This window comes from Ovis canadensis, chromosome 5 (assembly GCF_042477335.2).
Source record: "Ovis canadensis isolate MfBH-ARS-UI-01 breed Bighorn chromosome 5, ARS-UI_OviCan_v2, whole genome shotgun sequence".
Classification (NCBI taxonomy): domain Eukaryota; kingdom Metazoa; phylum Chordata; class Mammalia; order Artiodactyla; family Bovidae; genus Ovis; species Ovis canadensis.
This window is the reverse complement of record NC_091249.1, coordinates 62,490,823-62,516,991: the sequence shown is the minus strand read 5'-3', so window position 1 is coordinate 62,516,991 and position 26,169 is coordinate 62,490,823. Positions and strand designations below refer to the sequence as shown.

The 26,169-nt window shown below is 47.3% G+C and overlaps 2 protein-coding genes across 2 annotated transcripts in view; both read right to left on the bottom strand.

Moving 5' to 3' along the window:
- Positions 1-3,129: 3,129 nt before the first annotated feature.
- On the bottom strand, positions 3,130-10,822 carry REEP2 (receptor accessory protein 2). The gene is made up of 8 exons (XM_069592160.1): positions 8,957-10,822; positions 7,137-7,209; positions 6,771-6,847; positions 5,496-5,616; positions 5,179-5,292; positions 4,675-4,822; positions 4,451-4,581; positions 3,130-4,365 (listed from the first exon to the last, which is right to left on the bottom strand). The coding sequence occupies exons 1-8, from the start codon at positions 8,986-8,988 to the stop codon at positions 4,297-4,299; spliced, it is 765 nt and encodes a 254-aa protein (XP_069448261.1). The 5' UTR covers positions 8,989-10,822; the 3' UTR covers positions 3,130-4,296.
- Positions 10,823-10,906: 84 nt separating this feature from the next.
- The window catches only part of KDM3B (lysine demethylase 3B), a 58,880-nt gene continuing 43,617 nt past the window's right edge, over positions 10,907-26,169 (bottom strand). Inside the window, exons 14-24 of the mRNA XM_069592159.1 lie at positions 25,478-25,757; positions 24,503-24,759; positions 21,642-21,908; positions 20,673-20,844; positions 20,181-20,271; positions 19,911-20,041; positions 19,385-19,504; positions 15,002-15,141; positions 14,564-14,740; positions 13,967-14,101; positions 10,907-12,254 (exon numbers count right to left, since the gene is read on the bottom strand). Of these exons, the coding sequence (XP_069448260.1) occupies positions 12,174-12,254; positions 13,967-14,101; positions 14,564-14,740; positions 15,002-15,141; positions 19,385-19,504; positions 19,911-20,041; positions 20,181-20,271; positions 20,673-20,844; positions 21,642-21,908; positions 24,503-24,759; positions 25,478-25,757 (1,851 nt within the window). The 3' untranslated portion in view covers positions 10,907-12,173. The remainder of the gene's footprint in view (positions 12,255-13,966; positions 14,102-14,563; positions 14,741-15,001; positions 15,142-19,384; positions 19,505-19,910; positions 20,042-20,180; positions 20,272-20,672; positions 20,845-21,641; positions 21,909-24,502; positions 24,760-25,477; positions 25,758-26,169) is intronic.

Sequence of the window (26,169 nt, the reverse complement as noted above, 5' to 3'; positions counted from 1 at the left end):
TTTCTCTGTCAACTCTCAAGTTCCCCAATGACAGGCACGGCTAAGGGATGCTGGTGTAAAACTTGCCATTAATATTTCAGGCAGCATTACTTATTGATCACTCATCTGGCTGGGACAAAAGAAGAGTAATTCATTAGGTGTGCAGGGCTGCTGGGGTCAGTTTGGGAAAGAGGTCAGGCAAAGGTAGGTCATTCAGGAGTCAGTCTTGGCTGCTGGAAAAAATACCTTGGGGTTCCAGGGGCTGAAGATTAGGGTCTTTGTCTCCTTTTTCAGCTCTACAGTACCCGTGTACCCGTGATGAAAATAAGGGAAGGGGCAGGGGACGGGAGACCTAGGGGCAGCCCTGGAACTGCCACTGTGGCCATAAGGGAGTCAGCTCCAGGGAACCCTGCATCTAGGTGAGTGTCCCTCTCGCTCGCCCAAATTGTCCCTCTCTTGACAATATTTTAGAAGCCCAAGTTGGGTTCTCTGGGCTGTATGACCCTCCTAGGGTCAGCTTGGCAATTTCCTTGCTCCCAGGAGGTGCCTCATCCTTCCCCAAAGGGAGTACCTGCTTGCTGGGTCTGATTATCTCCTCTGCACACAAACTGGGGTTGGAAAGTGATTGAGAATTCATATCTGCCTATCCACCCACAAGGATGCTTTCTTCATGAACCTGCAGCTCCAGGAACTGCGGTATAAAGCATCCTGCTCAGCGGACCTTAAAAGCCCACTGACTGGTGCAGGAAAGGCAAGGGCCAGGGAATCCCACACTGGGGGTGAGCTGCGCCACCTAGTGGGCTTTTTCCTCCTTGCAGGCATCCTTCTCACCTATCACTGCCTCCAGCCTAGATTTGCTGACAAGCTCTCAGGCAGAACCCAAACGGCTCTAAGACTTAAGGTGCCCTCCTCCTTTATGCAGGCCTGACCCAGCTTAGAGAGGGGAAAACTGGGGTTAGGGGGAATCTGTGACGGAGATAATCACATACTCGCTGGTATTTAAGGCAATGGGGAAGCCAGCACTTTGGCCTGGGAATAGTCTCTCCCTATTATTCTGAATGCCACATATATGAGAATTAGAGGCCCCCAGAGACCCCCCTCCTCTACCTAACCTCCTTTCCTCCAGGGTGAGCAAGGCTAGGCTCAGCTCTGCTGATCAAGGAAGAGCTGGCATAGGCTGGAGCTGCTGGCTTTCCTCTGACGTCATAGCCTGGAAATCACATTTTAAGCAGGTTCTCCTAGTGTGGGGCACACACAAGGAAGGGAGGGGAAGCAGGATGAAACCGCTTCATGCCTGAGGACCGTTTTAGCCAGGGACCTCAGGCCTGGAGGGCTGCCCAGTGTCCCCAACATGGTTTGGGCGTGGGACACAGGGCTAAACCTCAGCCCCTACTTCAAAGCTAATCTCTCTCAATGCCCAGTGGGTTTCCAGGCAATTATCAAGCACCTTCCACATAGCTCCTGCCAGACATCTCTGTCATGACTTCCCTTCCCCACTCCCCTGGCCTAGAGAGATCTACTAAGGTGGAGGGGAGAGGGCAGGTGACCCCAGGGAATAAGACAGCAAGGGGTCATGTAGACCCAGATGTGTTTCACCAGCCTCCCACCTCCATTCTGTTTGTCACCCTCCATCTCTCCTCTTCTCCCCAGCACCACAGGGGTCAGACCCTGTGTGGAGGTCTAGAAGACAATGTTTCCATGGCAACAGACCAGTGAACTTGGAAATCTGAGCATCTTCTGTTGACACAGGGAAACCCAGATGTGCAGGGAGAGCCTGGAGATGTGGAATCTGACAGTGACCTCCTTGGCCACTGGTCACTGTGGATGGAAGTGTGTAATCTGAGTTGTGTGTGTCTGTGTGTATGTGTGAAATGCAGCAAATGGGATTTAGGTTAGAGAGGCCTAACCTGCTTTCCTGGCCATATGGTAGCTGCTAGCAGGAGATACAAGCAACTTATTCTCTGGAGATCTTTCTAGAACAAGCGAGTCTCTTACCTGATTTCTACTCTGACACTTCCTCTCCTTTCTGATAGAGAAAGGGGCCAAATTGCCCAGAGGGCAATGGTGAAAGGAATGCTATTGACTGGAGAATTAAAGATGAAAAGGGCATCTCACACGCCTCCCTCCCCCTGCCCCCGCTCTCCAAGAGCACCTCAGTTCAGGAGCTTCTTGGCCAGCTGGCTCAAGTTTGGCAGAAGGACATGCCCCTGTGATGCCAGGGAAGGGAGAGGAAAGCCTGGTGTAGGGATGTTTTGCCAATCCTGGGGTCCAGGGCCTGGAGCTAGGTCCCCAGCTCTGCTTCCTCCATTTTCCTTCCATAAGGCTGAGCTGCTGTTTCTCTAGGTTCTTTCAGCCTTCCTCCTTCTTCCCTCTCTTCCCCCTTCCCTCTCTGCTTTTTTCCCTGTCTCTTCTGATGCTGCCTCTGCCATACTTTCCCCTCTCCTGGTGCCCCTGGTGACCTAGGCTCCACCTCCCCAGAACTTGACCCCAGGCGCTGCAGCCTCCCTCCTCTCCTCTACCCCAGCCCAGCAGCTCAGGGCTCCAGCCCTCCTTCCACAGGCCGCATGGGCATGCCTCACTGGCTCTGGCCTTTGGGTCCCTACCTGCCTTGTTTGTCCCCAGGGTCAGACGTGAACCATGAGGCTGGTTCCACACCTCCGTCCCTCCCTTCATCCCACCTAGGTCCTCCCTTCAGTGTCTGGCTCACTGTCCCTCTCCAACGTGTTTTGGCCTTTCTAGGCCACAGCGATCCAATCCCCAGGCTCTGCCAGGAGCCCCCACTGTCCTATTCTTTTTCCTGGAGCCTCATCATGATCTTTGCCCCTAGAACTTACACCCTGGCACTTTCTGAGGTGCCAGAATGGGGAGGGGTCTGTGGGTAGGATTCTGAGGGACAGGACAACCTCTGGGGGTGGTCCCTTGCCCTTCGTAAGTCCTGGCTCTTTCCAGCCCCCTGGCTCTATATTGAACCTCCAAGCCATCTTCCCAGATGGAACTACCTCAAGCCTGTCTCTTGGAGATCAGATCTCCTGAGTTCACAGTTTGACTTCTTCACCCCTTCATCCCACAGCTGAGCCCTGGCTTCTCACTTGAAGTCCTTCTCACCTGTGGACTGGTAGACAAAGAACAAACCACACAAGCTAAAACAAATGAGGTGCCAGAATTTGCTTTATTGGCTCATCCAGTGCCAAAGGTCCATTGGGCACCCTCTTCCCACGGATCTGGAGCCCCCTGGCTCCTAATACCTTTTTCTTCTTTACACGCTCCTCCGAGCCCTGACGGAAGGAAGCCACGGCAGAAGCTGGGGCCAAGTGTAGGGCAAAGGCTGGGCTCTGACAGGGGTCTGTTACAGGGGGCCTAGTCTGCTTGGCACAGGAAGAGGGCCTTACGGGGAAGGAAGATGGGTCCCCAGGAGAGGAGAAAAGGAATCGGCTCAGCAGGGGCCTCTACTGAGGGCCCAGAGGGGATGGAGCCCCATCCTGGGGCAGGAATGGGAGGAGGCAAAAGAGGAGGGGATCAAGGGCAGAGGAGCGTGTGAGAGGCCCCTTGGAGCCCTACTCTCTCATGGGCTGGGGTCCTCTGAGGCTCAGAGAGTAGGCAGGAGGGCCAAGGGGGGAAAGGGCAGCTGGGTTGGATGGGGGGAGGTTACTGCTGGAGGGAAAGTCCTTTACTCAAAAGCCCCCAGCTCTAGACCCAGAAAAATACATACACACACACACATTTTCTCTTTCACACACACGCACACACCTGGAGCCCCACCTCTTTTCAGTGGGCACACGTAGCTCACAGCCCTACCCAACACCCCCAACTGCAGCTCTGGCCTGGTTCCTGGTCACTTAACCACCACTGAGCCCCTGTCCTCCATTCACACCTGCAGGCCCAGAGCCCAGGTTCTCCGAGGCCTCCCCACTTCCTCTTTCTCTGCTGGGCCTTCAGGCTCCAGTCAATCTGGGCTGTGACTGGCCGCCCACCCTGACTTGGGGAGAGCAGTGGGGCCGTGTGTTAGGACAAGAGGATGGCCATGGTCTTCAGCAAGGCACTGGGTGGGCGGGGTCAGGGCTGGATCGGGGAGAGTAGCATTCGGGCTCTGGGGGGCCCGCACCTCCTCGAGTGGCTCCATCCTCAGCTCCTGGGTCCAGCCTCTACCCTCGGCCCCCCACAGCAGGGCCTCCCTTCTCTTTCCCAAGCCCTTCCAGGGGAATGGCCACTGGGAGGCACCGGAAACAGCCATCTGAGAGGCCCCGGGGCCTGAGGCTGAGGGCTGCTGGCACAGTGTGGAGCTGGGATTCTGCAGCCTGTGGGGAGGGGGCTGGGGCCTCAAGCTGAGTCACCCCCTGCGGAGGTCTTCTTCTTGGGCCGGGTCTTCAGCATCTTGGAAGCCGGTGGCTGAGGAAGGAAGAGATGGAGACAGAGAGCTCTGCCTGGAGCCACAAGCCCTTCCCACTTCCCCAAGCTCTGGCCTGGCTCTCACCTCAGCTTTGGGCACTTTTTTGATAGGTTTGACCCTCTTAGGGGCCTTGTCTCCCATGTCATCCTCAGAGATCTCTGACCGGGGATCTGCCTGGTTGGTGCCTGACCTTACGCTCAGGGTGGGGTCATCTCCTGGTTTGGGGAGGAAAGTAGAGCAGGTGTCTGGTCTCTCTCCTACTCAGCCTCCTCGCCCTCCCCTGTGCCCGCCCTGGGCCTGGACTGTACCCAGGTCTTCAATGGTGTCCAAGAGGCTGCCGGGGCTGGCTCTGAGGCGGCCGTCGGGTCCCTGCAGGGGCAGTGCGTCCTCGTCCCGGATCAGGGTCAAGTCCTGCATGCTGAAGCTTCGGAGCTTCTCTGATAGCACCCCCTGGCCCTGGGGTCACCACCACACACCGGGAGGACCAGAGGAGAAGGGGTGGGGTGGAGAGAGAGGTCACCACGGGGCACTGGGCAGCCACTGGACTCAGCGTTCTCCCCATGGTGTCCTCACCCCATCCCACAGAGGCTCTAACAGGCTGGGGCCACGTGTTCCCTTTGGATGGGTGAGGAAACTGTGGCCAGCCGAGTGGAAGTCCTTTAGCAGGGAGATGTTAAAGGCAGGATGGGAACCCCAAGCTGCACAAGCCCCAAACCTTTACCGCCCCAAGAATGTGGTGGATGCAAAGGGGACTGGCCAGGGGATGAAATGAGCAAGCTGGGGCCTGGGAGACAGGTCTGCCCCCATCTCACCTTGGCAGCAGCCGTGACTGCGGCATTGGCGGCCAGATTCAGGCCCCTCTTGCCCACCCTCATCATGGTCTCATAGCTCTTGTCTCGGGCCTGTGTGATGTACTCGTCGATCTCCTGAGGGGTTGGAGGGGAAGGAGGAAGAGGTGAGGCTGGGTCCTACCCTGCTTTGCCCTTGTTCACACCTGGCACTGCTGGCCCCAGGGGGCAGGGCCCTCCCAGATCACACACAGGAAGAGCCACGAATGCATGTGGCTGCAGGCTCTGGGCTGCCTAGACCTGGGATAGGTGGGAAGCAAGTGCCCCTTGTTCCAACAGACCTTCTCTTTGTTGGACAGGGTTGGGTGCACGAACTTGCGGTAGAGCACGCTGGAGCCTTTGGTGTAAGGGGACAGCAGCCATATCACAAAGGCGATCTTGAGCTCAAAGTAGAAGGGGAACCTGTGGGTGGGAGACAGGTAAGGGCAGAGCCTGGGGCAGGAAGTCAGGAGGCATATGGACCCACTGCAGGACCCTGGCTGGCCCCCAACCCCTTAGTGCACTAAGGTCCCCGTGTGGCTTAGGAGACTAGTCAAGGGGAGGCTCAGCTGAGACCCCCAGTAGCAAGGTGAAAAGTGACCCCAGCAGGAATTCCCAGCAGCAGTGGCTCTATCACCCTCTTCTCTCTGACAGAAGAGCACCCACTCCTCAAGGCGAGCTCCCTAACCTTCCAGGTGCATTCTTGGGTCCTCACTCCCTTCCTTCCTGCTCTTCCTCCCATGAAGTCGGGCTTCTCCAGCTGCGCTCTGGATCTATCCCTTGCTGCCGTGACACGGCCTCTGCTATTTAAGGACTGTTCTCTATTCTCATGGCTCCTTCTCAGGCCACATGCTCCTTCAGGTCTCCTCTATCCTCACAAAGCCCTCATCAAAGCTCACTCCTTTGCTTGCATCAAGAGGCACCTGCACTCACCTGTTCTCAATTTTTAACCCATTACTCTTTCCTAATTTGACCCCATTCAACTTTCTCTGCTCAAACGGTTTTCTCTCAAAGGCCCTTGAAATCTAGGAATGCAAGGATCTTTTGTCCTCTACCTCTCAGTAAAACTCTTTTGACTTCCAGTGTACTGTGCTATGTTTGTCCTCTCTTCCAAGGGGCATTTGCTCATTTAGTAAACATTTTTGAGCGCCTGCTGTGAATATACAGATGGTTAGACAATTCCGTGTCCTCAAGAGTGCATATACATAGTCTAATAGTGTCTAGAAAAAGCCTTTGAAATACAATCCAATGTTCACGAGATCAACTCATATGCCTGTTTTACAAATAGGGAAACTGAGGCCTAGAAAACTGTGACCTGCCCAAAGTAACTGTAAGTCTGGCAGAAACAGGTGTCCTGAATTCTATTGTGCTGCTTTGGCTGCCAAAAGAAAGGTGAGAGTTATGTCTGTTCTTGTTTTGCTCAATCAAGCCAGGACTGGATGGCGGCTGAGAGGAGGGGACACTCAGGACCCCATGGGACTGTTGGGGAGATGCCACCCTAGGTGGGCTGGCTGTGTAGAAGAAGTCAGAAGCCCTGGCCTCTGAGGTGCAGGGAGGCGGGGGTTGCTGGACCTCACCAGGAGAGCACGATATCTGTGAGTGTCTCGGCAGTGGTGAAGAAGGCAAAGACGATCCAGTACATCATCCATTTCACCTAAAGGTACAGAGGGCGGTGTTAGGTGGGGCCTTGGAGAAACACCCTGGACCCCACCTCTACTTGCCAACCTGCTGGAGGCACGGTGTGGGGGGCACAGAGGGCCCCGACTTTGTCTGTGTATCACACCAGGGCTGGGGAAAGGGAATACACAGGAGCCTCCCCTGAACCAGATCTCATTAGTGCTGACAGCATTAGTATAAAGTCATCCCCGCCTGTCATGTGACTCACTGTCCTCCCTGATCTCTGCCACGTAAGTTGGGTGGGAGATGAAGGGTCACACACTCACATATTCCTTCACGTTTTTTGTCTTCACGGCCTTGTAGGAAGAGTAGGCTGGGTACAGGGTGCCAAAGATGAGCCTAGGGAGGCAGGCATGGTTACTGGGCCCCTCGGCCAAAAGCAGTGGCCTCTCCCTCCCATCTCTGCATCAGTCCCTAGGTAGGTAAGGGGAGAATGGACAGAACTCCAGGGTACCACATCAGCTGACTGATGAACTCAGGTCAGGGGTTAAGGTCAAAGCAGGCAAGCCTGAGGTGACACACAAGCATGGAGGCCCTAGCCAGCTAGGGTGATGCCCCTGAACCCTTTCTTGTTCAGTTCTTCTCCAGCCCCTGACAGAAAGACCTAGAGGCCAGAGGGTCTGATGTGGCTTATCTGGCCCTGAACCTCATTTGTGCATAACCATATCATGGGGTGGGGGTCACTGCCTCAAGGCTGTCGTCCTTCTCCAGACATCACGCACTTTCTTACCCATTGGCCCTTACCCTCTACCTGCCCGTCGTAGGGCCAGTGACACCACCTAACAGGGTACCTGGCAGTCAGAAGTACCGCTGTAGCCCTGGGGACCTGAGGAGCAGAGGGCACGGGGGCAGGAGGCCCTGAAGGGCAAAGTGGTTTATTTCCCGATGTAAACACTTCTGTGTAGGCTCCGGAAAGTGCTGGGCTACAGATCCTGGCTATAGTGGAGTCTGTGCTGTTCCCATCAGAGACCACATACAGGACACAGGCGAGGCAAGGAGAGGACCAATGCCACTCGGGGAGCTCATTCACACAACAGGACCAGCCACTGTGAAGGCCACATGGAGGTATGAGGGCCCTGGGTTCCCTCAGGTGGGAAGGGAAGGAGACTCTGGTGGGTCTAGAGGAAGCCAGAACAGAAGAACATGATAGCAGGGAGGGGATTCTGGGGCGTCAGTGCCCCAAGGTGGAGGTTGAGCAGCAGGGTCCTGAGCTGGGGGAGGTTAACTGAAGCCATGCGGAGTTCCTGCCAGGCCCAGCCTCTTGACAACGTGTGGATACTGCCTGTTCCCCATGGACTTGCCTCACTGAGGCAGGATACTTCGGAGATGGAGTCGGGGGTGGAATCCTCAAGGACAAAGTCCACAGTTGTGGGAGAGGGCACCCTCCTGGAGCCTGGGGGAGCTGGGAGGGACAGAACTGGCAGCCTGGGATGAAGGCCATCTAACACCCTTCCCTCCACGGCTCTCACAATCCCAGGCTGAACACACATATCCTCTCCCAGTTACCTCCCACACTTTGTAGTCCAAGCATCTCTGCTCTCCGTCCTCCCTGGGGGGCCTTCAGAGCATGTGCCCTCACCCCCAGTCTCCTGACAGACAGTGGAAGAGGGAGGAGAAACGGGGCCCTTCAGGGAGGCCAAGGCTGCCATGGCCCTAAGCTATGGAATGAGGAGGCCCTGCCTTGTTCCCCTGGCTCTTCCGTCAGTTCTCCCGCTGGCAGATGAGAGCCCAGGTCTGAGGGGCTCCTCCGGGCAGCTCTGCTACGTTGGGGAGGGGACAAGCCGCCTCACCTCATAAATCAAGCCATGCTGCCTAGCACCCCCAGGGATGAGGGAGGGCGCAGAAACAGGGAAATTAAAAATAAAAGGGGTGGGAAGCCAGGCCTGCCTTGCTCTTCGAACATTCCCCCCTCCTCCGGATCCCTCACCTCCTCGTCTCTGGGGACCCCAAATAGGGATGATGTGCCTTTAGGTGATTCTGCTGTACGAAGCCACGGACTGGTCCATCCCAGGCTTCCATACCCCTCACCCGCCACCCCTAGCCCCCATCCCCCTCCCAACCGGCCGCGCCCCGCCGCCGCACTCACACCACCAGGCGAGAGATGATCCAGGACACCATGGCGGGGCCGGGCGGGGCGCGGGGCGCGGGGCGGGAAGCCGGCCCTGGCCGAGGATGTAGCGGCTGGAGGCCGAGCGGCGGCGGCAGCAGGAGCCGCAGTAGCAGCAGCACCCGCAGCAGCAGCCGCCGCGGGGGCCGCGGAGCGCCGAGCCGCCGCCGTTAAAGGGGAGGTCCCTGCCGCAGCGGCGGGCCGTGGGCGGCGGCGGCTCTTAAAGGGGAGGCCACAGCGGCGCGCCCCCCTGCACCTGCTGTCGCTGGGCATGCGCCTTTGACCTGCCTTCCTCCAATGGCTTGTTCACCTTTCTTGGGTTCCAAACCCAGGATTGAGGTCCTCAGAGGCCTTCATGGTTCCACCAGGACATCCTAGCCCTCTTCCTGCGCTGATCACAACAGGCTGAAAGACTTAAATATCCTAAGAGGAATAATGACTGACTGACTGAGCGCTTATTGTGTGCCAGGCCCTGTGCTAAGAGCTTCACATGCGTTATTTTAGTGACCATCCCATAAGACAGACGTTATAATGATCATTTTGAAGATAAGAAAATGGGAAGCTTCAGGGAGGTTCAATAATTTGCCTCAGGTCACAGAACCACTAAGTCATGCTGCTAAGACAGGAACTTAGGAAGTCTACTGAATTGGCTACTTCTTCCAACTGCTATCAAACTCTTCTCCCCTATCGCTGACCGTCAAGACACCCACCCAGGAAGTCCTGCGGTCAAAGGCATAGAGGCATGTCCACCCCACCATCACCAATCACTCAAGTTGTAAAAGGACCTAACCCCATTCCCAATCTGATTTGCTTTAACGTTGTCAGTTCTTAAGTTTTGTAGAGGAACAGGGCCCTGTGCTTTCAAGGATACCCTGGGGCAGGGGAATCACCCTCTTTGTAAAGAGAGGCTGGGAGAGAGGCCTGGGGTCCGGGGAGGTGATGAATAAGGGGCTCCAGTTCCATTCCCATCAGCAAGCACTGGTGGCAATGGCTGCCCTAATTCTGAAGACATTTATATCCAGAATGTAGGCTAGCCTGCCTCCTGATTTTCACCAAAGCAACAAAGCTCCAGCAACCTCTGCAACCTCCCTTCCCCCACTGCTTTCCTTTCCCATCCCATTTCAAAGCTTCTGCATTCTTTATGTTGAGGTATAATCCTCTGATGATCACAGCACCAGCCCGTGCCCATCCAGGCTTAAAGGACATGCTCAGAACTCTGTATTTCAGTTATGGTGCTATTCAAACTCAGTATCCTTGAACCACACACAATGGTCTATTTCCACCCTGATAATTGTATTTCCAGGCTCAAACACTTTGGAAGATGTTTTTCCAACAGGATCCAAGGAAGCAGCCTCTGATGACCCCTCTTGCTATTCTTTACAACTTCCTCTTCGAAAGGCCTTTTCTAATTGGAACACAGTCTGTCCTCACCCTTCAAGCCACTTCAATTTCCTATGTGGACAGCCAGGCCTCTTGTTCTAAGGAACTTTGTCACTGATTGCCCCAAAACTGGCTCAGGCCACTCTCCATGGCCCTTCCCCTCAGGCTGCTTCTGGAAGGTAGGAACCCACCTTTCCCATAGGGCAGAAACTATGGAAAGCCCATGTTTGCTCCTACCCTCTAGCTCATGTAGCACATTCCTGTTTGTCCCTAAGCCCTCAAACCACAATGACCTGGCACATCCCTCACCCAACTGGGCACAAATTCAGGAAGCAAAGAGTAATAATTGGATGCAACAATGTAATGATGATATGAAAATGAACTATCCTCCAACTCCAACCCCACCCTCAACCTGGCCCTGCTTTTTAGAACAACTGGCATAGGAAGAAGTTAGTCCACTATGAACAGATTTGTTAGATTTTTAATAAGAACATGGAAATCCCAATCAGCCCTTCAACAAAATTAAAATACAGAAAGTGAAATTAAAAGTATTCTACAGTAAATGACTTTTATTTAAAAAAAAAGTAACTGTGAACATATAAACAAGCCTGCAGGGCACTACAGTACAGCTGGGAAGAAGATACACTTTCCAATGTATCTCTGGGCCAATGAATTCCATCATTTTCAAATAAATTCTTAATAAAACTCCACTGAGTTGGAAAGTTTTGCTGAAAATATTTCTGGACAAAAAAACTCCCAAAACAAAAAGCCTCATGTAGGAAAGCAAACTTTCCTTTGAATTTGGAACTATAAGAGAAGTCCCAAGGGAACGCTGGTAATAGGTGGAAATGGTTCCTGGAGTCACCAGTGTGTGTATGCATGGAACACACCACAGCTCAGACACAACAAAGTTCTTTCTCAAGATGGCTGTTCCCTCAAGATAGGGCTGAGATGGGAGGGGGGTGAAATTAAAAGAACCCTAAAAAGCCAATTCTTTTAAATTCTGCTTTGGCTGATTTTTGTGCTATAATGGGCAGTTGATTTCTAAAAATCTTATTTCTTCAAAGAGTTTTCTCGAAGGAAGACTAAATGTAATGTGCCTTTCCTCATAATCCAGGAAAACAACTGTGGTATTTCAAAAGTTCTAAAAATATCTACTTTCATGAAATAGTAACTATTTCACTACAAACCTATTTTTCACTAAATACACACATTTCCTAATCCTGGAGCCTCTTGGAAAAAGCAGTGGATTCTCCCTGGGTCCTTCAAGACTTCAGTGTTCATGGGAGAGAGATGGTGGGGAATGGCTTCACCCGGCTCCTGGGATGGGCTGTGTCAGAGGTCATGTGTAGAGACATCATCAGGCTTCCACCAGGTGTGTTTAAACAATTAGCCCCCATATGTACCAGGTATGTGATTTCCCCCTACCTCCAAACACATTCCCACTTAACTAGGCACAAGAGAAAAAAAAAAAAGGAAAGGTGTGCCCACATTCCTGGTTTCCACAAATCTCAAATCATGAGAATGTGCAGGACAGCCCAGCGATGTTCAGGCAATCTGAAGTCCCAAAAGGCCACAGGATAGGGATGTGGCTCCCTCGGCTTGGAGTCTGAAACTGTGTGTGTGAACAGTGCGACTTTCCTGTGTCAACCTTCAGTGTTGAGGCAGCGTAGAAAAGAGTGGCTGGAGAGTTTGTAATACTGACCACACTGGCTCCAAGTGAAGGACCTCTGCTCCAGCAGAGAACCCTGTCGTTCCCTGTATGTGTTGTGAGTGAAAGACCTGCTTCACAGGGGAGTTTGAAATTTCTCCATGCCTACGATCTTGCCAGCTTGGATTCATGTGCCTTGAGGGTGCCAACAGCATCTTTCACTGCATGATAAATGATGTTCTTCACCTGGAGAGAGCAATCAGCACCGTTAGTTCACGGCAGCCACAGACTGTGTTCTGCAAACGAAAATATCCTGCAACGACTAAAAGCCTACTGATGAGTGCGGAAAGCCCTCAACCAGGACTGCGGGCTCCCCTAACCAACCCCAAAAGATGATTGACAAATCACACAGAATATACACTCTACATTCAAAAAAGAATGATCCATCATTTGAAATCCTCTATGTATATGTATGTGCTGGGCACTACTGCTAAGCTCTTTATGTGGACTTTCATTTAATCCTTACCATAATCCTATGAAGTAGATTCTATTATAATCCCCATTTTACAGATAAGAACTGAGGTTCCATGGTTAAGAATCTTACATTAAGGTCCTATAGCTAATAAGAATGGACTAAAAACAGTGGGCAGGTAGGATTTATTGGGTATTTTTCCCTTTCGTGCCTATACTTTCTAATTTGTCAAAAAGGAACACATATAATGTATGAAGTAAGTTATTAAAATAGAGTGAACAGGATAAAGACAGTTTTAAATCAACATGATGATTATTTCTGGGGAGATGGAGTGGGAAAGGGTACATGGAGGCTTCAACAATGTAGTTGTTGTATACAAATACATTGTATATATGGTATGAATATGTTGTTTTATCTCTTAAGCTGAATGATGGCCACATGAGCCCCCTTGCTATTCTCTATTACATTTTTTGTATTAATTCAACAAATGTTTAGTGAGTACCTACTATGTGTCAGACATGTCCTAGGGAAAAGCAGTGAACTAAAACAGCAACACCCCTGCCTTCATGGAGCTTAAACAGCTTATGTTCTAGTAGGGATAGAAACAAACAAAAGATACATAGTATGTTAGATGGTGAAAACTACAGGAAAAAATAAAGCAGTAACAGAGGACTGGGAAGTGATATGTGACAAGTAGAGACCGAACAGAGGGTGGTATAAAATATATATGCCTGAACACTTGCATTCTATCTATAATAGAAATGTCATCTATCAATCTACCCACAACCAAGAAAAATATCCAACCTCATGGGTCACTGACACACCTGAGTCACAGGCATGACGCAGGAAAATAGGCCTTAAGTGAGAGGCTGGAAGAATGCCTGTTTGGATGCTAAACCTCTGCCTGGGGAATCTTGCTTTCTTATCTTTTTTTTTTTTTTAATATTACTAAGCATCCAGGTATATTAAAAATGAAATTTTGCCTTTAAAGTTCCAATCCATTTCTGAACAGAGGAAAACCTAATCTGATTCTCCAGTTTAGATACATCTACTCTTAGGGACATGGATTACAGTCCCTAGCAGGGCTCTAAGGAATTGAGTCTGCACAGAAATTTGCTGGGAGAAGCAGTTTTGTGGAAACAGGTTTAGAACATACTGTCGCAGTGCTTGTCTCACCTGACTGGGGAAGTCAGTCTAGTGTAGTTACTAACATTGAAACACTGTATCTTCCAGGGGCAGAGACAGAGAAGACTGCCACATTGGAAGTGATGAGGTTAAAAGATGAATATTCTCTAAAAGCAAACCTGAAGAGGACTGATTAAACACTTCCTGAGGGAGGACTCCTCACACCCCAAACATGGGTCCCTGAGTCAGCTCTCTGCAGTTATCCTGCCCAGATAATGGCCTCAGAAAGCAGTGTGTGCCTCCTGTGTATGTGGCCTACAAGGAGATAAGACAGGGCTGGAGTGGAGGAGGAGTTCTTTACCTGCAGTTTATCCTCATGGTTTGTGTGAGTGTTAGAGAGATGCCTGAATTCCTGCGTCAGGCGAAAACAGTGCTTTACGTGTTCTGGAGACACGAAGTCTTCTGCGACTTTTATGCAACTGTATAGATTGTGCACCTGGAGAGGAAAGGTAGAGGCAGACACCAGGCGCCAGAGTCAGTAACCTGTGGGAACTGTTCACCATGTAGTTCACAAAGACACTGGAGAAACACTTCTGATACCCCATGTTTATAACGACAACAAATGCAGAAAGACTGTAAGTATGAATTTATAAATGAAAATGTTACTAGTTGTGCAAAAATAGGATATGGAAAAATATATACCAAACTGTTAACAGTAGGCTACTTTCTGGGGAAGCCAGAATGAAGGGATTGAAAAGGGGATTGAACTGAGACTCACTTTCTTCTTTAAATGAGCATTTAAAATTACATGGAAGAAAATGAAAATGCCAAAAATAAGTTGCAGTTTAAGAGCAATTGGTCTAACCCACACTTTTATATCTACTGCCAGATTAGCAACAAACTCAGAAATAAGGAAACTATGGGAACTGCGGAGCCCCACCCACAAGTTGGGACATACCTGGTGTGGGGCTCCAGCAGGTATGAAGACAGCATCTCCCAGGAACTGGACAATGGCCCAGCCTTGCACACCATACTCCTCATAGAGCCGCTTACGTAGGGTCTGGTCCAAGTACCAACTTTGGTCATGAATTGGATCATGATCAGGGGGATTCTCTTGGCCTTGCTCTTCTCCAACCTGATCATGAAACCACGATCAAAACCCAAAGATGGAAAAATCAATAAACACATAAAGATTATTAACAGGATAAATCCAGCTTGCTGCAGTAATACCTACTTTATTTAATATCCTCTAAGTGAGGATTCAGCCCTATGGGGCATTGTAACAAAGGACGCAGGTCTTTAATGCCAAGGGACTCTACATGAGAAACCCTAGTTAGACTGTATTAGCATCCCCAGACCTTTAATCTGTGATCTGGGAGCCCACTCAGGGACATACCTTTCGGAGCAGCTCCCGGATCTTCTCTGCATCCTTGGCTGCATAGATATGCCACAAAGCACCAGGTTTCTCCTTTCCATCATGAATCCTTTGCTTTGTCACCTCATCAGCATCTCCCTCGTCAATTGTTTTGAGAACCTCTGAAAAAAGCAAAATGATATTTCAATGTAAGCAGCCACTTCAGTACCTCTTAGTGAAGCAAAATGTCCAATTCAAACAAGTTTAGTCTCTCTTATTCTTCATCTGGAATATCGGACTGGTTTAAAATTGGGAAAGGAGTATGTCAACGCTATATGTTGTCACCCTGCTTATTTAACTTATATGCAGAGTACATCATGTGAAATGCCGGGCTGGATGAATCACAAGCTAGAATCAAGATTGCCAGGAGATATATAAACAACTTCAGATATATGCAGATGATACCACTCTAATGGCAGAAAGTAAAGAGGAACTGAAGAGCCTCTTGATGATGGTGAAAGAGGAGAAAGAGCTGGCTTGAAACTTAACATTCAAAAAACTAAGATCATGGCATCTGATCCCTCACTTCACTTCAGTTCAGTAGCTCAGTCGTGTCCAACTCTCTGCAACCACATAGACTGCAGCATGCCAGGCTTCCCTGTCCATCACCAACTCCTGGAGTTTACTCATTGAGTCGGTGATGCCATCCAACCATCTCATCCTCTGTCGTCCCCTTCTCCTGCCCTCAATCTTTCCCAGCATCAGGGTCTTTTCAAATGAATCAGTTCTTTGCATCAGGTGGCCAAAGTATTGGAGTTTCAGTTTTAGCATCAGTCCCTCCAATGAATATTCAGGACTGATTTTCTTTAGGAAGGACTGGTTGGATCTCCTTGCAGTCCAAGGGACTCTCAAGAGTCTTCTCCAACACCACAGTTCAAAAGCATCAGTTCTTCGGCACTCAGCTTTCTTTATAGCCTGACTCTCACATCCATATATGACTGCTGGAAAAACCATGGCTTCAACTAGATGGACCTTTGTTGGCAAAGTAAACTCTAGGCTTTTTAATATGCTGCTTAGATTGGTCTTAGCTTTTCTTCCAAGGAGCAAGTGTCTTTTAATTTCATGGCTGCAGTCACCATCTGTAGTGATTCTGAAGCCCCCAAAAATAAAGTCCCTCTTTTCCACTGTTTCCCCATCTATTTGCCATGAAGTAATAGGACTGGATGCCATGATCTTAGTTTTCTGAATGTTGAGCTTTAAGCCAACTTTTTCACTCTTTCACTTTCATCAAGAGGCTCTTTAGTTCTTCTTTGCTTTCTGCCATAAGGGTGGTGTCACCTGCATATCTGAGGTTATTGATATTTCTCCCAGCAATCTTGATTCCAGCTTGTGCTTCGTCCAGTCCAGCATTTCTCGTGATGTACTCTGCATATAAGTTAAATAAGCAGGGTGACAATATATAGCCTTGACGTACTCCTTTCCTAATTTGGAACCAGTCTGTTGTTCCATGTCCAGTTCTAACTGTTGCTTCTTGACCTGCATACAGATTTCTCAGGAGGCAGGTAAGGTGGTCTAGTATTCCCATCTCTTGAAGAATTTCCTACAGTTTTTTGTGATCCACATAGTCAAAGGCTTTATCATAGTCAATAAAGCAGAAGTAGATGTTTTTCTGGAACTCTCTTGCTTTTTCAGTGATCCAACGGGTTGGCAATTTGATCTCTGGTTCCTCTGCCTTTTCTAAATCCAGCTTGAACATTTGGAATTTCACAGTTCATGTACTGTTGAAGACTGGCTTGGAGAATTTTGAGCATTACTTTACTAGCATGTGAGATGAATTCAATTGTGCAGTAGCTTGAGCATTCTTTGGCATTGCCTTTCTTTGAGAGTGGACTGAAAACTGACCTTTTCCAGTCCTGTGGCCACTGAGTTTTCCAAATTTGCTGGCATATTGAGTGCAGCACTTTCACATCAACTTTTAGGATCTGAAATAGCTCAACTGGAATTCCATCACCTCCACTAGCTTTGTTCGTAGTGATGCTTCCTAAGGCCCACTTGACTTCGCATTCCAGGATGTCTGGCTCTAGGTGAGTGATCACACAATCATGATTATCTGGGCCATGAAGATCATTTTTGTATAGTTATTCTGTGTATTCTTGCCACCTCTTCTTAATATCTTCTGCTTCTGTTAGGTCCAGACCATTTCTGTCCTTTATTGAGCCCATCTTTGCATGAAATGTTCCCTTGGTATCTCTAGTTTTCTTGAAGAGATCTCTAGTGTTTCCCATTATATTGTTTTCCTCTATTTCTTTGCACTGATCACTGAGAAAAGCTTTATCTCTCCTTGCTCTTCTTTGGAACTCTGCATTCAAATGGGTATATCTTTCTTTTCTCCTTTCCCTTTTGCTTCTCTTGTTTTCTCAGCTATTAGTAAGGCCTCCTCAGACAATCTTTTTGCCTTTTTAAATTTCTTTTTCTTGGGGATGGTCTTGATCACCACCTTCTGTACAATGTCGTGAACCTCCGTCCACAGTTCTTCAGGCACTCTGTCTATCAGATATAACCCCCTTTGAATCTATTCAGTATCACAGTAATCCAAGTGTATGCCCTGACCAGTAATGCTGAAGAAGCGGAAGTTGAATGGTTCTGGTCCCTCACTTCACGGCAAATAGATGGGGGGAAAAGTGGAAAGAGTGACAGATTTTATTTTCTTGGGCTCCAAAATCACTGTGGATGGTGGTTGCTGCCATGAAATTAAAAGATGCTTGCTCCTTGGAAGAAAAGCTATTGACAAACCTAGACAGAATATTAAAAAGCAGAGACATCACTTTGCTGACAAAAGTCCATATAGCTATGGCTTTTTCAGTAGTCATGTACGGATGTGAGAGTTAGACCATAAAGAAGGCTGAGCACCAAAGAACTGACGCTTTCAAATTGCGGTGGTGGAGAAGATTTCTGAAAGTCTCTTGGACAGCACAGAGATCAAACCAGTCAGTCCTAAAGGAAATCAACCCTGAATACTCAATGGAAGGACTGATGCTGAAGCTGAAGCTTCAATACTTTGGCCACGTGATGGGAAGAGCTGACTCACTGGAAAAGACCCTGATGGTGGGAAAGACTGAAGGCAAAAGGAGAAGGGGGCAGCAGAGGATAAGACAGTTAAGATAGTATCACTGACTCAACAGACATGAGTTTGAGCAAATTCCAGGAGATGGTGATGGACAGGAAAACCTGATGTGCTGTAGTCTAGGGGGTTGCAAAGAGTTAAACATGACTTAGAGACTGAACAACAACATTCTCTATCTCTCGGGAAAAAGAATCAACAGTCACATTGAAGTCTAAGCTTCCTACACATGGGAAGTGACCCTAATCTTCCATACTTTTGATAGAGAGGCAATGGCAACCCACTCCAGTACTCTTGCCTGGCAAATCCTATGGACAGAGGAGCCTGGTAGGCTGTAGTCCATAGGGTCGCTAGGAGCCAGACATGACTGAGCGACTTCACTTTCACTTTTCACTTTCATGCATTGGAGAAGGAAATGGCAACCCACTCCAGTGTTCTTGCCTGGAGAATCCCAGGGATGGGGGAGCCTGGTGGGCTGCCATCTCTGGGGTTGCACAGAGTCAGACACGACTGAAGCTACTTAGCAGCAGCAGCAGCATTTTTTGGAAGTACAGTGTTTTAAAAAACCATATTTCCTGTTCAAACTGTGTAGCCATATCTTATGTTCAAATTGCACATTATTTCCTACTGTATGTAGATGGACTGTATACTTTCTCAAGACCTCTTCAAACTCTAGGATTCTATGGATTTAAGGCAATGAAGAGTAAAGCTTCTCTGCCAAGGTAAGAGGCTTGGCTTCTAATCCTTATCTATTATAACCCTTTAAAAGACAACATAATGAAAAGATCTACAGGTGTGGCAGAAAATATTACCAAAGTAATGACACTGATTATCTTTTAACTTTGAGATTTTGAGTTATTTTCTTCTTTAAAATTTTGTTTTCTGAAGCCTCCATAATTAACACATATTAATTTTACACCAAGATAGCGGAGAGTGCAAATTCAGCAAAGTATCGCTTTTAGGCTTCATTTCTGTGCAAATGACCTGGCTTTATCATCTGTTACCCCACAGCTGAACTGGCTGCTGGATGAAGTAGGCCAGTTTGACGTTTCTTCTTTTTCCTCTTTGTGATACTATACACTCAGTGTTAAGGGGCAGCATTCCCAAAGAGAGAATAACTCTGGTTGATGACACACTAGTACCACTCTTCTCTGCTACAATCACCCCTTTGTGCGCCTACGACGCGTCATGTCTGGTGGAGACTTAAGAAAAAGCAACTGGCCCTGACTGAGGAGAAAGACATCCCATTTTACTTCTGAGGCTAAACCTCACCCTCCTGAAGCACTGAGTTCTAGAAATCTTACCTTCATCATGAGCACCCTCCCCGATGGGGATCCCAACATACACCATCACATTAACTGCATCAGACACATCTAAGTGAAGATTTGTTGTGCCAACTCTTCTGTCTTCTGCTGTTATCAAGCCTGAAGATAAAAGGAAGATATACAAGGTGAAATGGCAATATTCTGTATTATTATTTTTTTCATTTTTGGCTGAGTGGCGTGGCATGCTGGATCTTTCCCTGACCAGGGATTGAACCCATGCCCTATGCAGTGGAAGCATGTAATCTTAACCACTGGATTGTCATGGAAATTCCTTGGATGGAGTCTTTGAGAGGAAATTTTCTAATGCTGTAATGTAAGATTTATGGACTGTAAATCAAAGATAAAAGCAAACATTCAAAACTATCCTGGATACTATCAGTTTCTTCAGCACCTGTTACTCTGCTCTCTATCATCTCTACACAGGAGACTTATTACAGATCTCCCTCTTCAGGTAAAATGGAAACAAAAGTGTCCAAAAAGATCAGTTATGGCCTCTCCCTCATACCGTAGGCATTGTACATCTTGGGGCCCAGATCGGGCCTTACAAAATAGCTGGGTAGCCTGGAGGCCAGATTGAGCCTGCCATCTCGCTTGGTATATTCTGGCAGAGGAAGGTTCTCCATCAGATCTTCAAACCTACAGAAGAACATGAGAGATGACTTAGGTTGTTACAGGGGAAAAAGGCAAAGAGGTGGAGCTCACTTTTCTGTGATTACTTTGTGATGGCTTCAGCAAAGCACAAGTCTCTCAAGATGACTTACTGTAGTTCACTAACCTTGTTGGCATCATGTCTCGAAAATCTTCCCCAGGAGGCCAGTCCTTGAGTTTGAGCACCATTGGCTGCCCATCTTCTGACCTTAATCGCTCTGGAAGACAGAAAGCACTCCTACAAACATCTGCTGTGTTGGCTATTTCCTGATTCTCCAGTGACTAAAAGGTTTAGAAGACTAAACTCTCTTTTTTTTTTTTAGTTTGCAAACCTCTATAATGGATTATGTGGGCTTTGTTTTCCTCACCCACAGAAAAACCATGGTGAGTTTTTCCATCTCAAAGTGAAAGTGCCCCACACAGCCCATGTGATCAAGTGCTTAAGTCCAGGTAAGGTCTGGGAGCCATGCGATTGCCATGAGAGCTACCTGGTTGCCACCATGATAGACTGTTTCTCCCACTAAGAGGATGTATCAGTAATTTGCTATTTTAGGGGCTGGGCATATAGATGTTTACTTTCTAGTCTGCTTTTATAGAACCAGATAGCAAAGCTACTTACTGCATATAATCTCGAAGCCATCCCAGAAATCCCGAACTTTCACATCGGAAATTATAGCACAGTTCCTGCAGTTCACCAAGTCCACATCCTGGTCTCCAAATTCCTGGCTAAAGGCTTCTGGCTTCCAGAGTTCAGACTTAAGCTTTTTATGTACCCCTGAAACCAGCACTGGCTGTGGAAACAAAAGTATCTTAATCAGAGCCATGTAGGAAACACTTAACTCAGGGCTAAGGATTGAATAGGAGGGTTTCCTGAGGACAATCTCTTCTCCATGATGACTTATTGATCCCTCCCAGTTTCAGAATCCATGGATCAACATGTCAGCTACAGAAAATGAAAACACTTCTATTCTGTTACTATATTTGATTTTCACAGGGTGGGGGTGGGGATGCATTCCAGAGAAATCACTTCTATTGCCCTGGTATATACCACTAATTTGAGGTGAGAGGAAGAAAAGCTAACAAATGCAACTCAGAATACTTCCTCACATCTCAAATGAAAAACTATCTAGACAATTCTATAAACCCCTTCTTCCTCATACCTGCTAATGTATAAAACTCAGGAAGTGTTATCACATTATCACACAGACTTGTATGGTCTTGAAACATTTACCTAGAAAAGTACCACCCACTTCCACCAACTCTCGCCTCACACCATATCTCACTTAAGGATTTTCCTCTAAAGGTGTCATTAATGCCAGATCACAACCTCACAGGAATTTCAACTGTGCTTTTAAGAACACAGAGCTACACAGCTGAGAAAGAAAAAAGACCCATAGTGTATTTTACAAATCTTCCGATTTTTAAAAATCAAAGAAAACTCAAAGTAGCAAGGCTGTCTACAACAAACTTACTGTATATCTAAATCTCCTTGGCAGAGTATCTCCTAGAGAGGACTGAAACTATCCTGCTAGCTTTGGTGGGTGGACAGGTAGACAGCCAACCCTGGGATCTGCTTATTTTTGCTTACCTGGCCTTGCTTCCAACACTCCCGGAAGATCTTCCAATTGTTTTTGTTGCTGGGGTCATGAAGACACAAAAGTCTTCCATCACAGAGCCAGGAATGAGAGGTATGGGGGTCCAGCACATTTAACCCCATCACCATCTCCTTCACTTCCTTTTGGGTATCAGTCAAGTTACAGGCCCGCTTTGCAGCATCTGAGGTTTTCTTATTTTCTACCACTGAGGCAATGATGTGGTCAAGGAAGTTGGGTAGGCTGGCCTTGTTCTTCACTCCCTGCCAGACACAAATCCATCAGGTTAGTATGACTAAGGCACCATCAGCAGAGTATTAAAAAACAGTCTCACAGTTTTATTCACATGGAGTTCTGATCTACCTGATTCAATTTCATAAAAGTTATTATGAAGTCTTTTGTGGTTGGAAGGGGAATCTATTAAGTCAGTATCTTACATTTTCCTAGCCTTCATATTCTGCTTTTTATTTGTGAAAGCAAAGTACAGAAAGATCCCCTCTATTGCAAGAGATTTGAGACCTAAGAAATATCTCTGGGGACTTCCCTGATAGTCCAGTGGTTAAGATTCTGTGCTCCCAATGAGGGGGCATAAGTTCAATCCCTGGTCAGGGAAGATTCCACATGCTGCATGGTACAGCCGAAAAAAAAAAAAGACGTATCTTTGGCATTGAGGCCCATTTTAAGTATATGTACGTAGACGTCAGGGATCACAAAATGCTATAGCTGAGTGAAAAAGAAAGATCATTTACTTTGAGGGTTATACATTTTTCTTTGGCCAGCATGTTCAAGGGATATAATACTTCAATTAAGTAATTGAGGTGACTTACCAAGACAGTGACTTTTTACTAGGGAGTGTACCCAATAAATATCTGTATCCAAGAGAACTGTATATTCTGAAAGTAGTCTCCCACTCCTCAGTTTGTCCCCTACCAAGAATCTCTCGTTTGTTTTGGCTGGTGGGAAAGCTCAGGCCCAGAGATGAAAGTGACAAACCTAAGATCACAGATGTGAAGGAAGGGGAGGGCTTCTGTAAACTGGATAGCCCAATGACCTAAGTATCACTAATTATTATCTCTATAAAGTATATGTAACCATATACTTTATAAAATCTTTGGAAAATTTAAAAAGAAAAAGGAGAACTGGGAGTCCAAGCCAAGTACAAATAAAACAGAGCTCAACGTAATTTTGGAGGTCATTTATCTAAAAGAGAAACAAATAACCCACACTGTACAGGGCTCAACCATCATCAAATTTCAGTCAGTCATAAAATAGAATGAGAAACGTGTTTGTTTTTGTTTGAAATGATCTCTGAAATACATAAACTGAAAATAAAGAAGCAATGTATAAAAATATCTGTGTAAAAATAAGAGGAAAAAACTATATACTGATATTTTAATATCAGAGAAGGGACAATCATCAAACAGCGGTCACCTACAGAAAGGGAGGCGACAGCAAGAAGCAGCCTTTTCACTGTATCTTGTAAATTTAAATTTTATATCTTTGAATTTATTTGTTCAGTACATGCTTACTAAATACCTATGTATCAAACATTGTGGCACTATGGCTATTGGGGGAATAAAACAGACAAAAATGGGGGAATTTCTAGCAGTTTAGTGATTATGACTTTGTGCTTCCACTGCTAGGGACCCGGTTCTATCCCTGGTTGGGGAACTAAGATCCCCAAAGCTGCACAGCATGGAGAAAAAAAAAAAAGACAAAAATGCCTTTAAGTGGTGATAGAAAATAAATAAAACACAGTAAGTCAGATGATAATAGGTGCAGAAGAAACAGATATGAGTGGAGGATGGGAGTGGAATGGACTTTAAAAAAAAAGGGTGATCTAAAAAGAAGCCTTAATAAAGAGGTAACATTTCAGAAAGGAGGAGAGGATGCTGATGATGAAGCAGGCCATGTGGTGACATGGAAAAGACATCTCTCGGCGGAGAAAAGGACACATGTAAAGGCTCTGAAGACAGCATGCCTGGCCATGTCCAAGGAAAAGCAAGAAGGGGGGTGGGGCCAGAGCAGAATGGACAATAAGAGTGGAAGTTGAGGTCAGGGAAGTGAGAAGCTAGGGCTGGAACATTATAGTCCACTGAAAGGACTGTTTTTATTATGAAATTGGAAGCCCTTGAAAGATTTTAGGCAGCAGTGATATGATTTGATTTATATCTTAAAAGGATCATACTAACTGCTCTGTTGAAACTGACTGTGGAGTGGAAAGGGAAAAAATGGAGATTACCGTAAGAATTCAGGCAACAGAGGATGTTATCTCAGACTAGAATGGGGAAGCAGGGGAGCTGATGAGAAATGGGTGTGCTACGAATACATTTTACAATCGAACTGAAAAGATATGCTAACAGATTAGACACAAAGTGTGAGAGGGGAGTCCCAAATGACTCTTTAAGATTTTTGGCCAAGCAGCTGGAAACCAGTGATCGAGAGGCGAAAAAAAGGAAATGCAAGTTTATAGGCAAAAGATTAGGAGTGTGGTCTTAGACGTGTTATGTTTGAGGTATCTATTAGATATCTAAGAGGATGACACATAAATGTATCGCCTATGTTAAAAAAATTAGCTATTTGTTATCATCAAGAAAATAAAGTGATTCCTGATGATGACTGAAAAATTCCAATGTCTCAGTTTCTACTGATTTCCTAACATGGCACAAAAGCTTTACTACTTAAAAGGATCTCAAACATTCCCCAAACTTGATATAAAGAAAGATCTTATCAGTTGGGACTGATAATGTAGAGAACACAAGTCACTCTATACCCTCCAACCTAGTTATCAGATCTCTTTCTGATGGTTCTTCCATGGAAAAGCAGCAAAGGCTAGAGTTTTAGGGAGGACACTTACTGCTGAGGATGTAGAGAAGACCGGGGGAAAGGGTATGCCTGTGTCCAAGGGGGTTTGAGGAAGCTTTCCTGGCCCGGAGTGGAGGAGGTCTCGAAGGCTAGAGCCTTCAGTTTTGTTGTTGGAGGCAGTGGGACCCAGTAACAGACTGTTAAAAAGCTTTGGAGTCAACGGAGAGACCTTTGCAGTGGAGTTGAACGAGTCCAGCCCAAAGGGTGAATGAGACTCTTTATTGAGCACCGACCTCAGGGACCCTGCTTCTGTAAGAACATAACCGGGAATAGCATTAGGCACAAGGAATACCCAGCAGGCAACTGCCTCCTAAAAATCAGCCAAGTAGGAAAGAAGAAACTCTCCCCTCCCCTGCCCCCCAAACTACGTACAGCCTATCTGGGCCAAGCCTGATGAGCTATGACTATGGCAGGTCTCATGGCCAAGGAGAAGCTCTCCAACTTCTTCCTTTCTTTTCCAGATCTGGATTTCAAACTTCCTTTTGTTCCCATTCATCTTTCGTCTCCCTCACTTTCTAAGTCAGTGTTTCTTCAAGTAAGTCTCCAGAATACTTGTATTGCAATCACCTGGAGTGCTTGTTAAAAATGGAGATTCTCATTTGATAGTTCTGGTGGGGCACAGGAATCTTCATTTTTAACGATTCCGCAGGTGATTCTTGTGCCCATCAGAAGACAAGTCTAGCCCTCCTGGCTAGCAATACTGGCTTAATAACAGGGCAATCTGGGAAGATTATTAAAAACCAAATTCTGACTAAAGAGATTTGGGGTAGAGCCCAGGCATGTGCCTTTTAAAAAAAGCTCCACTTCTAGAAAGAAGTTGAAAGAGAGTCCCTCATTTTATGTGATCGGCCAGAGAAAGCAAGCAGCATGTTTCAAAAATGTGGATGGTAATGTGTGAGTTTGAAGGATTCCAGAATAACTCAAGTGTTCCACCCACAGGCAGGGCAGAGACTTGTGTTAATCTCACCTTTTGTTTCTTCTTTAGCCTTCTGAGTTGCTAAATCCGCCAACCAGTGCAGGGCAGAGGAGGGTGGGGCTGTGTCAGGGCAAGGGGGCCTGATGGCTTTTAGCTCACTATTGCTATTTGATGTCGAACTGTCTGCTTTCAGAGGCTCATCTGATCTGCTGTCAGTACTGTCGGCTTTGGGAACATGGTCTGTCTCTGGTTGTGTTCCCGGTGCAGTTCCTCCTCCGCTTGAGAAGGTGGTTTCATTTCCAGAAGAGGCACTAGGGTTTATGCTAGGAAGCTATAGCACAGAACGCCAAAATTATTTAAGTGCTGTCCTTGTGTAGAAAAAATACATTGCAAATAGTAAGGACTGCTGACACTAAATAAGTCTGAGAAAGCAATTTGGAATTGTCCCATAAACTGCTATTTCACTCACTCATTAATTTAACATATATTTATTGATTCCTACATGTGATAGAATCTATGCTAGGTTCTGTGGAAAGAGCAATGAACAAGACGGGGTTTTTGTTTGGCATGCCTGAGGCTCAATTTCTACAATGACAAACTGGTGATCAGAACCTGACTGCACAAAGCTGCTCTGAGGATCAAATGAGATAGTATATGCAAAGAGCTCAGCACAGTGTCTGGCATACATAAATGCTCAATAAAAAGGTCATTTTTCTATTGTTAAATTTTCCAGATGATGTGTT

Bases quoted from the DNA above. Each gene is read 5' to 3' on its own strand.
- REEP2 (XM_069592160.1), bottom strand. From the start codon at position 8,988: ATGGTGTCCTGGATCATCTCTCGCCTGGTGGT. The intron at 4,823-5,178 runs GTGAGATGGGGG...TGGTGACCCCAG, and splicing joins CAGTCACGGCTGCTGCCAAG to GGCCAGGGGGTGCTATCAGA. The intron at 4,366-4,450 runs GTGAGAGCCAGG...TTCCTTCCTCAG, and splicing joins AAAAAGTGCCCAAAGCTGAG to CCACCGGCTTCCAAGATGCT.